The following is a 15,461-nucleotide window of genomic DNA, read 5'->3' as shown; positions in this document are numbered from 1 at the left end:
TGGAGTCAAACAAACTGAGCATCCTTTCGGCAAGGTGCCTTGTCTGAGAAATCTGGACTAATCCAAACCTCTGTAGAACTCTGACAGTGGGCACTGGCCTTGGCGACTTGACATGATACTCCTTCCACATCAGAGAAAGGGTCTGAGAACAGGTTATTGTCCTTCTCAGTGGCATTGAAATCTTGACAGTGCTGGTTGAATTCTGTTATTAGCGATGCTAATGTTGTTTCTTTCTTTAGGCTAATTTTAGGCTGCCAATGCCAAACATGGCCAGGGACTACAGATGAAATCTAGCCTCTGGCATATTTAAAGCAATGTTTATTGTTATGCACCGTCCCTGAGAAATAAACTTAATAAATAAACTATTTTGCTGCAAGCACAGTCACTATTTTCACATTTGGTCAACTGGAGATTATTTCCCCCAGAGCTGGGAATTGAGCAGTGTGCTGTCACTGATTAGCCTCTTAAAAAGTCCAAGCTCCACAACAAATTATTCCATGTGTGTACATTTGTGACACAAGCCCATCTTTTCCTTGCAAACAACTAAAAAAAGAGAGGTCTGCCAATCATTCAGGGTTTCTCAGTTCAACAAGGCTGTGACCTTTTTCTTAAAAAAAAAAAAAGTCCTGTGACTCATATTCTCATTGTTATAGTGACGCCCAGGCGCACGGGAGCCTATTTTTGACCAGGGGTGCTGAATAACAAAATAATGGATGTCTGACGATTTTTCCCTGCAGGAAATATTTCGGATTTTGACAGCTAAATACGTAATTTTACGTAGTAAATAGTAAGTAGCTAATAATTAGTAATAGTAGCGCAGTGAATGGGTGAGAGTGAGAAGTTTTAGAAAGGTCCTGGGCAGCCACAAATTCCACTGTTCCACAATTATGCGACAGCACTCGCCACTCTGACTTCACTGCGCGCACCCTAACATCACAGAAGCGCACTTGACATCATTAGCCTGTTTCAGTATATAGCTAAGGTAAAATTACTTTTCTGATCGTCAAAATCACACCAGAGATGTTTGGCTTGAAAATATATGCTAATAGCCAGGCTGCAATGACCTTGCCAACAATTTCTGAATACCCTAACTTGTGCCTTCTCCACAGCAAATGTGTCTTAACCACGTCACAGCGGTTTCTGTTACACAAAACATATGCAATGAAAACAATCGTACTTACAGGCATTGCCCTCACAGGGAACGGAATTATCTTTAAAGCAACTTCTTCTTTTTGCAGAATAACCAAAGTTTCAGGAGACACTGAAACAGCGTATAAACCGTAGTTCTTTTCCACACGTGAACAGGAAGTAAGCTGAACGTATTCCTGTATTTCAGGATAATGAGCTACCAATTGTGCCCAATAGATGGCACTCTAACACAACAAATTACACGAGAACTGGCTTATCATTCATTCTCATCTCAGCTGAAAAGACTGCTGAAAAGTTTCTGTCCTGAACCTCCTTCCAGGATAACTGAAGTTGCTTGGCTGACAGGGCTTTTCGAATCCTTCTGTAAAGTTATCGTTAGCTAGATGCTTTTCAGCTGCCCCAACAGAGTTTGCCTCGGTGGTGGACGAGGAAACATCAACTTTAAAATCTGCAGATGAAATCTTTCTAATTTTAGCCACATTACTGTGCCAGAAGAAAAAATCTTGTATCCTTTTCTGTGACATATTCTTCTCTACAACTAACGTTCCAGTCAACTAGCCTCAGCCTGCTCGCTTCTCAGCGAGTCACGTCACTTGACTCACTTTCACCTCTATTAGCAGCTATAACAGTTAATTTTTAGTAGGCTATATTCAAACCTATCCATAACTCTTTTTTGCTATATGCCTCATTATTTGATATACAAAAATATAAATAATGTCAGACAGCGAATTAGTAATTATTTAAAAAAAATATGAAATCCAGCTCCTGCCAGCAGGGGGTGCTGCAGCACCCTCAGCACCCCCCTTCCCGTGCCCTTGGTGACGCCTAGCATTCACAATAGGATCTGAATTTTAATGTAGTCAGTGAGCTAAATATTTCAATTTTATAATCACTCCTGGGCCAATTAAAGGTTTCAGGCCATGCCCCCGGGCCATAGTTTAGTTTAATTAGCACAAACCCGTGAACATGTTAAAGGGACATTTTACCACCTTTATTGTGGATATTCAATCAGTACTGATGGTATATGTAGTAGTCCATTTAAGAAATACAAATGTTATTTTAAAAAAAGCAATTAAAAGCGAGTGGTCCTGCACACGGAGCCATGGCAGCTGTGCCTACATGTACCAGGATGCATTGCGCCCAAGCGGCAACTTGGCTTAGCTCTCTTAGCTTTTTAGAAAACAAACTCACAAAATTTCAAAAGGAATTATTCTTACACCTAAACGGAGAAATACAATCGTACACCTTCGGATTTAAAGTTTGTCTCTTTCATCGCACCAAGACTAGATTACCTAGGGCCTGTTTCATAAAATCAAGATAAGGGATTAAGCCGAGATTTCGCCGTTATCCTGAATGATTTAAGCCTTGACTCGGTTTCACGAAAGCGGAGGCACATAAATCACCATGGAGATTTAGTCTGTGCAGCTAGCCTGCTCCCGACCAGGCTAACAGCCAGGATTTATTTAATCCTGATGCCTTTTCTGTTCACTCAGCAGTCACTCTGATCAGCGAAACGAATGTGTTCTTTAATAGGCCTAGTTATTCCATATTTTTATAGCTGATTACGGACGTCGGGTTGGTGGAGACGCACCAAGTTGTACTTTATCGTCACTTTTCAAATACGTTAATCTCACTGTTTACCACAAGTTTGTTGGTTTTATTATTTTTGATACCTTCTGAGTTAAATAGGAATTGTCAAATCATTTCTGTCAACATATTACTAATTTTTTGGACTATAGCCTAAATTATTAGTTTCAACAATCATCACCATGTCAGATTGACAGATCTATATTCTACATTTGGCGAATAAAGCGATTTCGATCCTGAGATTTATAAATGTTATAAAATGTTGTATTTATGAAGACGTCTGCACTGTGTTTTTCGAGGTTTGGTGAATATATAAAGTTGAAATGGCGGATGAAGTTCCAAGGCTGTTTTCGATAAACTCATTAATATATGAACAATATATAAAGCTCCCTGGCTGCGTGTGTTTCTTCATTTACTATGGCGTGCCCGTTCATAGACGACGTGCTGGATGAAGAAGCACTTCTACTGAGAAGGGCTTTCCGACGGGAAAGAGTTTTTCGGACCGGTCGGACCCTTTGGCTTTCGACAACAGCCATCTGTATGAGCGATACAGATTTTGTGCTGATGGCATACGCTATCTGTGCAGGATTGCGGGTCCCAAAATTTAGCACCGCACATGTCGGAGCCATGCCCTCACCATCCCATAGACGGTGTGTATAGGGCTACGGTTCTTTGCTAGTGGCATGTTTTTATATGCAGTTGGAGATGCAGAAAATCTGAGCAAAGCCACAGTTTGCCGTTCAATTAGAACAATGTATTTAGCACTGAAAGGATTCTTGAACATCTTCATTACCTTTCCCGGACACAAAAGAACATGCTACATTAAGGAGGAAGGAGGAATTCTACAAAATTGCAGGTGGGCCTAACATGAATTACAGATTACAGAATTGTGTCACTGTCACAGTAGGCCATTACTCATTATTTTGTGTTACAGGTTTCCCTAATGTTATAGGTGCACTGGACTGCACTCACATTAGAATAAAACGCCCCTCAGGTGCTCATGAGGGAGACTTTGTGAATAGAAAATCCTTCCACAGTATCAATGTGTAGGTAAGTACTCATGTTGTCTGTCAACTGCATAGGCCTAAATTAATTCTGAGCATGAAATGACCTTGACACAACCTATTGTTTCAGATCTGTGATGCTGACTGCATTTTCAATACTGTAGAGGCAAAGTGGCCTGGCTCGGTCCATGACTCCTTTTAGGGCCTCTACAATTTCCCAGCGACTTTCACAAGGCAAGCCACAGGCATTTTATTGATAAGCACCTTGGACATCATGATAGTGTCAACAGTTTAACTATACTTCTTGTTCTAACTATTACATGTTGTGTTCACATGTGAATTCTCTGGTGTTCTGCTTGGAGACAAGGGCTATGCATGTCAGCCGTTTCTTCTGACTCCATTTGCAGACCCCCAGACAGCAGCACAGCATTTTCAGTGCCTTCACCACCTAAGAGTCACTCCAGAGAGGGCCTGTGACATCACTGTTGCCTGCACTGTCCTGCACAACATTGCCTGTCTGAGAAAGGAAAGGGCTCCCAGAGTAGCCTTGGGACAATGCAATGTCAACAGCAGGCTGGTCAGAGACCAATACGTTGCCAATTACTTTTGATTCCTGAATTATGTCTGTTTTATTTGGCTTTGGAAGCACACATTTGTTTTTGGTTTGTTAATTGTATAGAGTAGGCCTATATATCAAGGAAAAGACACCACAATGTTTTTTGACCTTTTTTATTTTTTGGGAGATGTCTCATTTGTCTGCTGCGAGCTTGGGAGAAGAACAAAAAAAGATTAATACATTGTGTTACTGTCATTCTTAAAGTATGCATTTAAATGATCATTTACTTCTCTCTCCAGTTTCTTTATTTCCAAATCCAGTTTCTGCAAGGTTTTTCTTTTGATTTCCATCAAGATCCATCTCCTGCATTTTGCGTTTCTTTAATTTTTATCTCTGCCAAATCTATTTGCTTCTGGAGGTGTGTGGTGTATAGGGACCTGACCGTTTGGGAACTCCGTAAAACTCATATCAGTTATGACTTGGCTGCTGTTAGACTGGTCAGAGACCAATACTTTCTTAAATACAGTAGGAATTGTACATGGTGTGAATTTGTTCTTCAGGGTAATACTTACTATGTCTGTAACTGTGTACTACAGCGTCTGGGTCCTATTAAATATATATTTGCTATGAGCACCACATCAATATTATCCATTATGTATACTAAATAAGTATTTCCACAAGATTGACATGATACTGTACCTCCTGCCTTCTTGAGTCTACTGAAATGGTTTCCTCCTCATCTTGTGCAGTAGATGTGCCTTCACCCTATACCAGATTCAACAGAATTGTATTGACAAAGGTTTGACAGGGACCAGGGCTTGGGCCATTAAGAATTAATACTCACCGGATCTAGGTCATCATAAAGGGGCTCCAGAAGACTGATAGTATTGCCAGACACTGCAAGACAATGTCAGACAGTCCACATGATATCATATAGGCTAAATGGTTTATTGTGTTTCATATTCAGGCTACTACAGTATAGGAATAATGTAGCCTACCTTGTATGAAGTGGGCGCTTTCTTTTGGTGGGACAGAGTCGGTGGAGGTCCCACCCTGGATCTCTTCAATTACATGCCTCCCTTTGTTAAGGTCTAGGACCAACTCCTCTGATGGGGTTAATTCTGGGGTAGCAGGGCCACCCCCAGTGCCAGACGTATGTGTCTTTTTTTTTTCAATCATCAGTAACAATATTAAATATGAACAGTCACCTTATGAGTAATCTATACACCTCATTTTTAGTAACCTACATTGTTTCACTAACAATTTATCTTAAACATTTACCAGTCTGCAAGATGTTCTTGTATTTGATTTGATTTGAGCATTTTAAGTTAACGTTACTGGGTATACTCTATTTAATCTTCATTCTACATTGACAAGCCAATAAACTTCCGTTGCTCACTTTTACGGACAATGTAATGTACAACTGTTAATCTCTGCAAATAAAAATTAACTCAATGAATGGTGTTAATATAGCCTGTTTCAGTGCAGTAAATATATATGTTTAGGGTAATAGGCCTACTTACGCATTCAGGCGGTCCGCGATGGTTTGCCACGCTTTTTCTCGCTGTTTTATGACACGGCCGTGTTTCCTTTTTAATGAATTATTTCTTTGACTTCCTCATATGTCTCCATGAGAATCTGCTGCTCAGTCTGTGTGAAGTATGCACAACGCGTCTTCTCCATTTTGGCATCAGTAATTCTGTGATCAACCTCGCGGTCTTTTGAGGAAAGCATGGCTCAGCCTGGCTTGGCCTTCCTGAAATGCACCAAGCCAGGATGCACATATTAGACTAAGTCAAGCCTCGCTTTATCAGTTATCCTGGATTTATATATTCTGCTTTTGTGAAACAGGCCCCAGGTAACTCATTCATTCAAACGGGACGAAAAAATAAATTTAACTCACCAAATCCACTGTAATAAGTCTTTCCACTGTACCAAACACAGCAACTCTGTTTCTGACAAAAATAAATCCTAAATTCACAGAGTAAGATGTGAAAGTACACCGGCTCCATACGCTGTATTTCCCCTGTCTCTCTCTGCTCAGCTGCCCTGCTCGTTGGCGGCTCTCAGTCTTTCTTCAGAGGCAGACAAAAACTGCCATACTGTTCTGGTGGTCTTTTCCAGTTTATCTTCGGGATCCTGAAAAAAGTCTCCAGCACACCTCTATCTAAGTACACATTCAGAAACGCATACAGCCCCGTGACAGCTATCATCAGCGACTGGATACAGCGAAAACATGGCGAAAAACTGCCTACGCTGACATTCATTGCGGTAGAATCCAATTCTGTTCTCGCATTGAAATTCAATTTCAGCAAAGGCCCCACCATAGTGGGTGTTTGCTCTCAGCGGCTAAACTTCTCCAGCTCCCTGCCATCGTCCGTATCGTGGCAGCTGCAGCCTCCCTCAGCCTCTCTCTGGCTGTATACAGCAGATTATCCGAGTCAGTCAAAACACTGTAAAATGTACATTGTAAAAATGCTCATTCATAGCTTCCTCTCACCAATGGATTTATCGTTAGTTACAAGAGCAATACAAGAGAAGAGAACAGGGAAGCTTGTAGCTAATGAGAGTAATTAAAAAAAGACAACAATGACAACCTGTCTGATGGGCACACATCCAGTATATCTGCTTACATACTGTATCAGTGATAATAGCATTTGATTTTCAGGTACTACTCACAAAAGCAGCCTGGGCGCAGTGATTTTTACTATATATTACAGTACTATACATCAATGCAGGTTTTCAGTCTCTCTATGTATTTTTATTTTGTTATACAGTTAGCCTACATGCTGGTAGGTTCAGTCAGGAATACTATATATTTGCATGCTTAGGCCTTCTTTATTTCTCAAGCATATGCATTCAATCCTCACACACATTCTCACTCTTTTTTCCTTGCTGTCATGTCCGGGGCTGTCAATTATCTTATCAGCTGCTCTCATGGGCGTAAATCTGATTTAACAGTAGGGGGGGACAATAAACATAAAATTTCTGAAGAGCAATTTTTGAAGGGGACACAAATAATACAGCCACAATTGTACTCATAGAGGATGTGTACACAGAGGAAAGCCTTAATACTATCATTAGTGTAGCATGGAGACTGTACCATTATCCTTCTTTTCAGTGTTTCTCTTGATTCAATTAAATAGCTGACTAAATTGACCAAAATATTCTTTTATAAAACGATTATTTTTAAGTTGTTTACAATCAAGCCACAAAAATACCTTAAAACATAATGACTTATTTTGAAAAAGTGTCCCCATATAAAAGAAATCCAACACTTTTGTGCACTTGTTAAATTAGCTGATCATAATGTAAATTAGTGACTGCCACTGGTAAAGCTCATCTGCTCACCCTTGACAGCCACACACCTCCAAAAATATGAACTAAGCTCAACACACTTACCTAAGACTCTACACCTGACTGTCCCTGGTCTCCCTGTTCCTCAGTTCTTTCTGTCTCCTTTGCCAGTGACATAGTGACGTTAGTATTTCCATAAGCACCCATAAAGATGTTACCAAATTGTCTTGACATGAGGACTTATTGTACTTACTTGGCGTTTTAACGTTAGGCTTATCGCCGAGGTAACGTTAGTTGTAGTGGGTGCATTTCTATCCAACAAGCTATTAAACAAGCTAGGTAACGTTACATTACATTATACTAACATATCGAACTTTTTTGTCATGACTAATTCATTAATTACTCAGCATAATTTCTATTTGAGAAAAGAAAAGCTTCATCCGATGTTTAATGTGAATAAAACAGCCTTGAACCGCCTACTTAGCTACATACCTGTCACTACCCGATGTGACTGTGAGTCGAGTGCAGATCCTGACGTAGCCTACAGCAGGCAGTGGACCAAACCACTGTGAGGCAAGGGTGGGGGAACTCAAAATGTTTCAAAACTTAAAAAGCATTTCTTGGAGTTTGTATTGTTTTACTACTTACACAGCATTGTTTTAATGATATTTCTAGGGGGGGACAACCCTTAGATGGGGGGGGGTCCTGACCCCCCTGGGATTTACGCCCTTGGCTGCTCTCATCAGTTGGTCCCATCAGCTGATCTCATCTATCCAACATTATTAAGGCTTTATTGGCAGGGTTCTCCAAGCAATCATAAGGACGCCTCTAATTAATTCAGGATGCAGCAGCCAGAGTGCTTACACGTACACGTAAATTTGAGCACATTACTCAGGTACTCAAATCAATTCATTGGCTACCGGTACAATACAGAATCACTTTCAAAATCCTGCTAACAGTCTCTAATGCACTTAATGTTTTAGCTCCTCAGTATATCTCTGACTTCTCACTGATCACAACCCCATCCGGCCTGGGGTGTTTCTGTGCTCCTCTCTGGAACAAGCTGCCTGATGACCTGAGGTCCATCACAACTGTGTCCACATTCAAAAGCAAACTCAAAACCTTATTTTCTCAGGCATTTGTTTAAATGTGTGTGTATGTATGTGTGTGTGTGTGTGTGTGTGTGTGTGATTTTGTATGGCCACACTTCTATGTCTTGTTTGTTTTTGTTGATTGTCCTGTGTATTCTTATTTCTATTCATGCTTTGTTTTAAATGTGTATGCTGTTTTTAACGTATAGCACTTTGGGTTACGTGTAATGAAAGGTGCTATACAAATAAAATTGACATTGACAACAGCTCTGCGACGCACCTACATCGTCAGCCTATCATCCTGCTTCTTTCTCATTTAAACACGATTCACGGCTGTTATGCTATTTAAATCTGTTCTCTCTGTTGGTGTCAACTGTTACAGTGCAAATCATCGCAAATGGCAAAGCGCCCCTCCACCTCTTCATCACTGCCAGTCTTCGCAGATTCCTCAGCTCCATCATCATCCACCACGTCTGAACTCCATGGGGGGATTTATTTATCTTGCTGCTGCTCAGGACAGACACCCCTCAGTTACAAATCTCCCTGTAGAGTCTAAGCGCCAAAGACTTTCTGCCAAGACTTACATTTTACATATCATCTGTAAAAATGAATATTCTATCTAATCTTTACTTTATTCACTTGCCTCTCCTGCTGGAAATATGTTTACTTTGAACAAGGACCTTTTTTTTTTTCAATTACATCTTTCATATGAATATTTGGTGGTTTTGTACATTTCAAACTTAACTAGAACTTTCAAGAACACATCAGATTTTCGGACCAGCTGGGGTCTTAAATGTGGACTGAACAGCAACATTGTTATTATGAGGATGAACCAGCATTCACTGCATTTGTTGATTTAGTCTTCTCAGAGAGTCACTGCCCGGTTGTCCCTCACCAGCAAAGATATGCAGCGAAGCACTCAAACACACACAAGTTCAAAAACACATACATGGACACACACCTGCCCATCTTCCCAAAACCAATTGTTTTCACAGACATTGGCCCTCATTTAGGAAATGGGCGTACGTCCTAAAAAAGTAGCTGATTCCTACGCAAAGCAAGGCATTTATCAATTTGAACGTGAGCGTATATGGGGTGCCGTTTGTAAAGTGGCTCACGCTGAAAATAACAGCAACATTTTGTCACATTTAGCTTCAAACAATGTTTAAAAAACTGGTATGAATTTTTGAGGGTCACTTTTTTGCACATTTAAAACAATATTTGTCAACTTAGAGATATTTTAAATAGTTAAATCCAAATATTAAATGTTACACCTAAATGTTAAATCTAAATGCTAAATCTAAATGTTAAATTTGAATCTAAATCTAAATATTAAATCTAAATCTAAATCTAAATGTTAAATCTAAATGCTAAATCTAAATCGAATTGTTAAATCTAAATGTTAAATATAAATGTTAAATCTAAATCTAAATTTAAATGTTAAATCTAAATGTTAAATCTAAATTTAAATGTTAAATCTAAATGTTAAATCTAAATCTAAATGTTGAATCTAAATGTTAAATCTAAATGTTTCGAGATGCATTTTGAATGTGCATATTAGTTAAATATTTAGTTTCACCTGAAACATTTAGATTTAACATTTAGATTCAACATTTAGATTTAGATATAACATTTAGATTAAACATTTAAATTTAGATTTAATATTTAGATTTAACATTTAGATTTAACAATTAGATTTAGATTTAACATTTAGATTTAGATTTAATATTTAGATTTAACATTTAGATTTAGCATTTAGATTTAGCATTTAGATTTAACATTTAGATTTAACATTTAGATTTAGATTTAATATTTAGATTTAACATTTAGATTTAGCATTTAGATTTAGCATTTAGATTTAACATTTAGGTGTAACATTTAATATTTGGATTTAACTATATAAAATATTTCTAAGTTGACAAATATTGTTTTAAATGTGCAAAAAAGTGACTCTCAAAAATTCATACCAGTTTTTTAAACATTGTTTGAAGCTAATGTGACAAAATGTTGCTGTTATTTTCAGCGTAAGCCGCTTTACAAATGGCACCCCATAAGCGTAGGCTGCGATAAAATCTCATGTCTGGTCTGAACTCGTGTACGCAAGTTTTCGCGTCAGTATGGACTTGCGGTGCAGCATATAATCAGTTTAACAGGAGGAAAAGTCATCAGTTGATCACTTATCAGCAATGGCAGATCTGGCTCTTTTAGAGGACTTTTATGCGCCGGTACAACAGTGCACTGTGCACACGTACGCGAACGGGCCACGGTGAAGCGCTCCATCGGATTGATTAAGGGCAGATGGCTCTGTCTTGCATCAGTGGGGGGGACCCTACTATGTGTGGGGTTCTGGAGCCAGACAGCCCTGACTGGGGGCTATACGAAGGAGACAGGAAATTATTCCTCACTTTTAAAAAGGTATAGTGTTATGTTTGGCAATGATACTCAATACAGGAAACATGACGATGCACAACATTTTTAATTATTCTTCATGTTTTTGGTTCTCCTTTAAAGTGTTGTTAATCGCCGCAAGTGAAACATTTATTTCTGCCATTGACCGAGTTATTTCAGCTTGTTTTTCCAGCACCTCTGCTGTCAGGGTTGGGGTGGCGGAGGACACACACTCTCCATCACAGCTCACAGTTGCCTGGCTCGATCGGACCGATGAAATTAAACATTCAGTAAAATATAAGACACTGCATAAACGCCGCTACTGTGTGTTTATTTAAATATAGGTACACCATGTAGGCCTAAGATATTGCAATATAAGCCTGTATATTACTAGGACTATAGCATACGTATGTCAAGGATGTATAAATTGTATAAACTTCAGCTGGAGTCCGATATCACCACGGCAAAACTGTTGACCAAATCAGTGATCTCTTTCCATTCCGCATTCTTTCTACAGCCTTTAATAACAGTTTTCAGGCTGCCAAATCTACAAACGTAAGTGCAAATGAACCTGAGACATCAGAGTTTCAATCTCCACCTCTGAATAGTGCCGCTTCTTAGCCGGATTATGTCTCGCCATGTCGTAAATTGTAGGGGCGAGGCCTCAAAACGGAGAACATATTGGGGCGTGATATTTAAATTACGATCGTTTCCATCCGCTGCATTTATCAATGACCAGTATGACCATTCTTAGGCTCTGATTGGTGTGATACGAACATCTCATGAATCACACGTGAAGCCTGTCGTAAGAGGATTTCTGCACTCATATCTGCGCTGGTTTCTACATTAGGTTGATAAATGAGGGCCAGTGTCTCTCTTTTAAACTTCTTATCGTAGCGGGAAGCAGGAACACAAAGTGAAACAGATCCAGCAACAGCCAGAGAGATTACCATTTCCGTTTTTTTTTTTAGCTTTTGGTAATAGCATTCGTATTGGACTCAGATAAGAATGACACTTGATCAACATTGTTATCATCATTACTGTATATGGAGTTACTGTATATAAATTGTTCTCAATTGATCCCACTGAGATCTGAGCTTCTATTTCAATCTCTTCCTTTCAGGGCTTCTTTGTGTCCATTATCTATTGCTACTGCAACGGAGAGGTGAGTGGATTGTTTTTTTCAAATCCCACTGATCACACAGAAAAAGCACCGCAAAGCCAAAGCAAATTAGTGTGTGTGTGTGTGTGTGTGTGTGTGTGTGTGCAAACTTTAGTTTGATTTCCATTTAAGCATTGCTACTGATAGTGGTGTAATTACTCCAGGCACACATAACCCAGGGTCTGGCTGAAGAAGTAAAAGAGTGACATTAGCTACTTGTTCATTCGTTCATCATCCTTTTTCATTCTATCCGTTTCCTGCCTTCTACAGTAAAATGAAATGTGATGAGTGTGAGCTGTCATGATATCAGACAATCACTCTCTGTCTCCCTCTACTTATAAACTGTAGGGCAATTGTGCAGCCTTGCTTTTTGTCCACTTAAAGGGATTTTTTTGCTACTGACAGGCTCAGATTGTTACAAAAAGTGTGACAACATTATCGATCCCAGGACATGACTTTTTGTCCAAAGACAGCGGTGTGGAGTCGAACACCAGTCGAGAAAAAGGCGTTCAGAGTCTGTTGTTTCGGAGTAGGCTACAGAAACTATAGGCTCCTGTCATCTAAAAGATTGTCAGTGCCATTGGCTCAATATTTAAATGATTTTGACAATGTGGATATGGTTGTTATAGTTAGATGACCACCTGTATTCATTTGAGCCAAAGTACAACGTTACGGACGGAGAGAAAGAGAGAGAGAGAGAGAGAGAAAGAGAGAGCGAGACCGGGCGGAGGACGGTGAAGCAGCGGCTGGAGGGCTGCGAGGCTCGGGATATTGGTAGTGCTCCCATGGGTGATGTGCCCATGTAATGGACACTTTTAGTAACAATCTGAGCCTGTCACTAGGAAAAAAAAATAAATCCCTTTTAGTGGACAAAAAGCAAGCTGGCTGTGCAATTGCCCTATTAGGTTACATTGCAGCTCGTTTCGCCCCGGCCCGTCATTGCGATCTCGATCAGTACTGGACCAATCTTAAAGATTTTTGGTCACATCAGTCTATTAGAAACATATGCATGGGGAAATGGGATCCAGGTTTTCTTTTACATGCACTGAGTGAGTGCAGGCAGTCTCTTTTTCTTTTTCCGATCGTTTCTTGTCTTATTTTGCCTTTTGTATGCGCTTGTCCTTATATTGTCATACTAAAAATTTGCATTAAGTGAAATTTAGAAAAATACAAAAACAGCATTTGTAGAAACCTAAAATAAAAAGAATGACCCTATACCAAGGAAAACCCAGGTATTTGTGATAAAATATTTAAAAAATAAAGCTACTTTTCTGCACTGTGATAATTTTGCAATTTAATTCTTGATATTGAAAGCCTTTGTTCTTCCTATCCCCACAGGTCCAGGCAGAGATGAAGAAAACATGGACACGCTGGAAACTGGCGTTTGAGTGGGAGGGCCCGGTGGTCTGCGGCCGCTACCGCTACGGCTCCGTCGTTGTCGGCATCAACAACAACAACAGCACCAGCAGCCAGTCCCACCTGGCAGGGGCTGGCCATTCCACACGCTCCACCACACTTGTTTCAAGCCATGTTTATCGTAGCACAGGTCCTCCCATGGTCAGCATGCACGCCACCCTCCCAGGATACGTGATCAGTAACTCGGACCCGTCCATACCTGAAGAACCTGAAGACAGCGGCCCCAAGCAGGTGGACGATATCTCGCTGAAGGAAAACCTGCCTGTTCTTAGTACCAGTGCAACAGCTGACGATGAGGAGGAAACACTGTAGCAGTAGTCTACAACAAGTCAAAACATGCGGCAGAGAGAGACCGATGAAAAAGGGCGCTGTAGTGGTTTGTGTAACCCATTTCACTTCGTTGTCATTTAAACTCTAAAGAGGGTATCAAAGGCAAACAAAAGATTTGACTGTATGTACAAGAAACAGAAAAATGTCTTGAACCCCCTTATGAAAAAAAAAAAAAAAAAAATCAATGATGACTGATAGTTTGACCCAGACCATGAACCTGATAGCAGATGTTTAATATGTCTGACTTCTGCAAATTCCACAGCTACACTTTTCACTCGCTGTGTCAACATTTTTTAGCTTTGGTGTTGGATGTTGTTGATCGCTGATGGAGATGCAACTTGTTCAACTAACAAAACAAATCTAATATGATGTGCCAGTGTTGGGTCTTTGAGGGAGCTTGGCTGCTGCACCGACGCTCTCACTGAAGGCGATGGTTTACAACCTTTCAGAAGCTCTCAGGGAGTGCTAAGCCATAGTGCTCTCTGTTGTCAATAATATAAATTATGATGTTGCATGGAATATGGTGGTCTGACTTTATAGATATTTATTGCAGTGTTTCCACTAAAGTGCACTTTTCCCTCTGTGACTTAAGTACCACATCTTAGGATAGTAATAAGCCACATTAGGTGAAAAGCACAAAGAAACACTTGAGAAATATACATAAATTTAGCACAAAAAGTAAGGACATTTGTGTTTGGTAGATTATTTCTCCATTATAACAATGCTTTTTGTCAATAAATTGTATACCTTTGGAAAGCCTGTTTAGTTCCCTTTCAAATGGTGCCCCCATTTGTAAGGAACAGCCTTGTACCCACTGCTGTGGGATGGCATCGCATTCTTCAACCAGCATTTGTCGCAAGTCAGCCAACGTGGTTGTGTTGGTCACCCTGGCACGATTAGCACGCCCAAGCTGATCCCACAAGTGTTTAATGGGGTTGAGGTCAGGACTGCTGGTTGAAGAATGGGATGCCATCCCACAGCAGTGTGTGATCAGGCTGGTGATCAGCATGAGGAGGAGGTGCCAGGCTGTTGTGGCTGTGTATGGTTTTTCCACACGCTACTGAGGCTCCTGTTTGTGAAATGAATGAATTGTTAAACTGCCAATATGTCTTGTTTCTTCAAGCTTCAATTATCCAATCCACCAAACAAGTCAATGGCAGAATAAGCTGTTTGGCATTGGCAGAGAAGATTTGGCAAATTTTTCATGGGCGCAACCCACATACTCAGCGCTGCTGCTCATCCCACAAATGCATGTTCCTTACAAATGGGGCACCGTTTGAAAGGGAACTAAACAGGCTTTCCAACAGTATAAGATTTATTGACAAAAAGCATTGTTACCACAGAGAAATAATCTACCAAACACAAATTTCCTTACTTTTTGTGCCAAGTTTAGAAATTGTATAAGCTGGGAGAAATGGGTGGAAGGAAAAAAGGTTGATGTTTTGTTGTTTTTTTTTTGTTTTTTTTTTGTTTTTTTTTAA

General features: G+C 39.9%; 1 protein-coding gene across 1 annotated transcript in view; it reads left to right on the top strand.

Annotated features, from left to right (window-relative positions):
* Nucleotides 1-14,141, top strand: part of pth2ra (parathyroid hormone 2 receptor a) — an 87,546-nt gene extending 73,405 nt beyond the window's left edge. The window contains exons 12-13 of the mRNA XM_036004496.1: nucleotides 12,196-12,237; nucleotides 13,573-14,141. Coding sequence (XP_035860389.1) covers nucleotides 12,196-12,237; nucleotides 13,573-13,962 — 432 coding nt within the window. The 3' untranslated portion in view covers nucleotides 13,963-14,141. The remainder of the gene's footprint in view (nucleotides 1-12,195; nucleotides 12,238-13,572) is intronic.
* The last annotated feature ends 1,320 nt before the right edge of the window (nucleotides 14,142-15,461 follow it).

This window comes from Sander lucioperca, chromosome 8 (genome assembly GCF_008315115.2).
Source record: "Sander lucioperca isolate FBNREF2018 chromosome 8, SLUC_FBN_1.2, whole genome shotgun sequence".
NCBI lineage: Eukaryota > Metazoa > Chordata > Actinopteri > Perciformes > Percidae > Sander > Sander lucioperca.
Note: the sequence above shows the minus strand (reverse complement) of the source record. Positions and strands in the feature narration are given on the sequence as shown.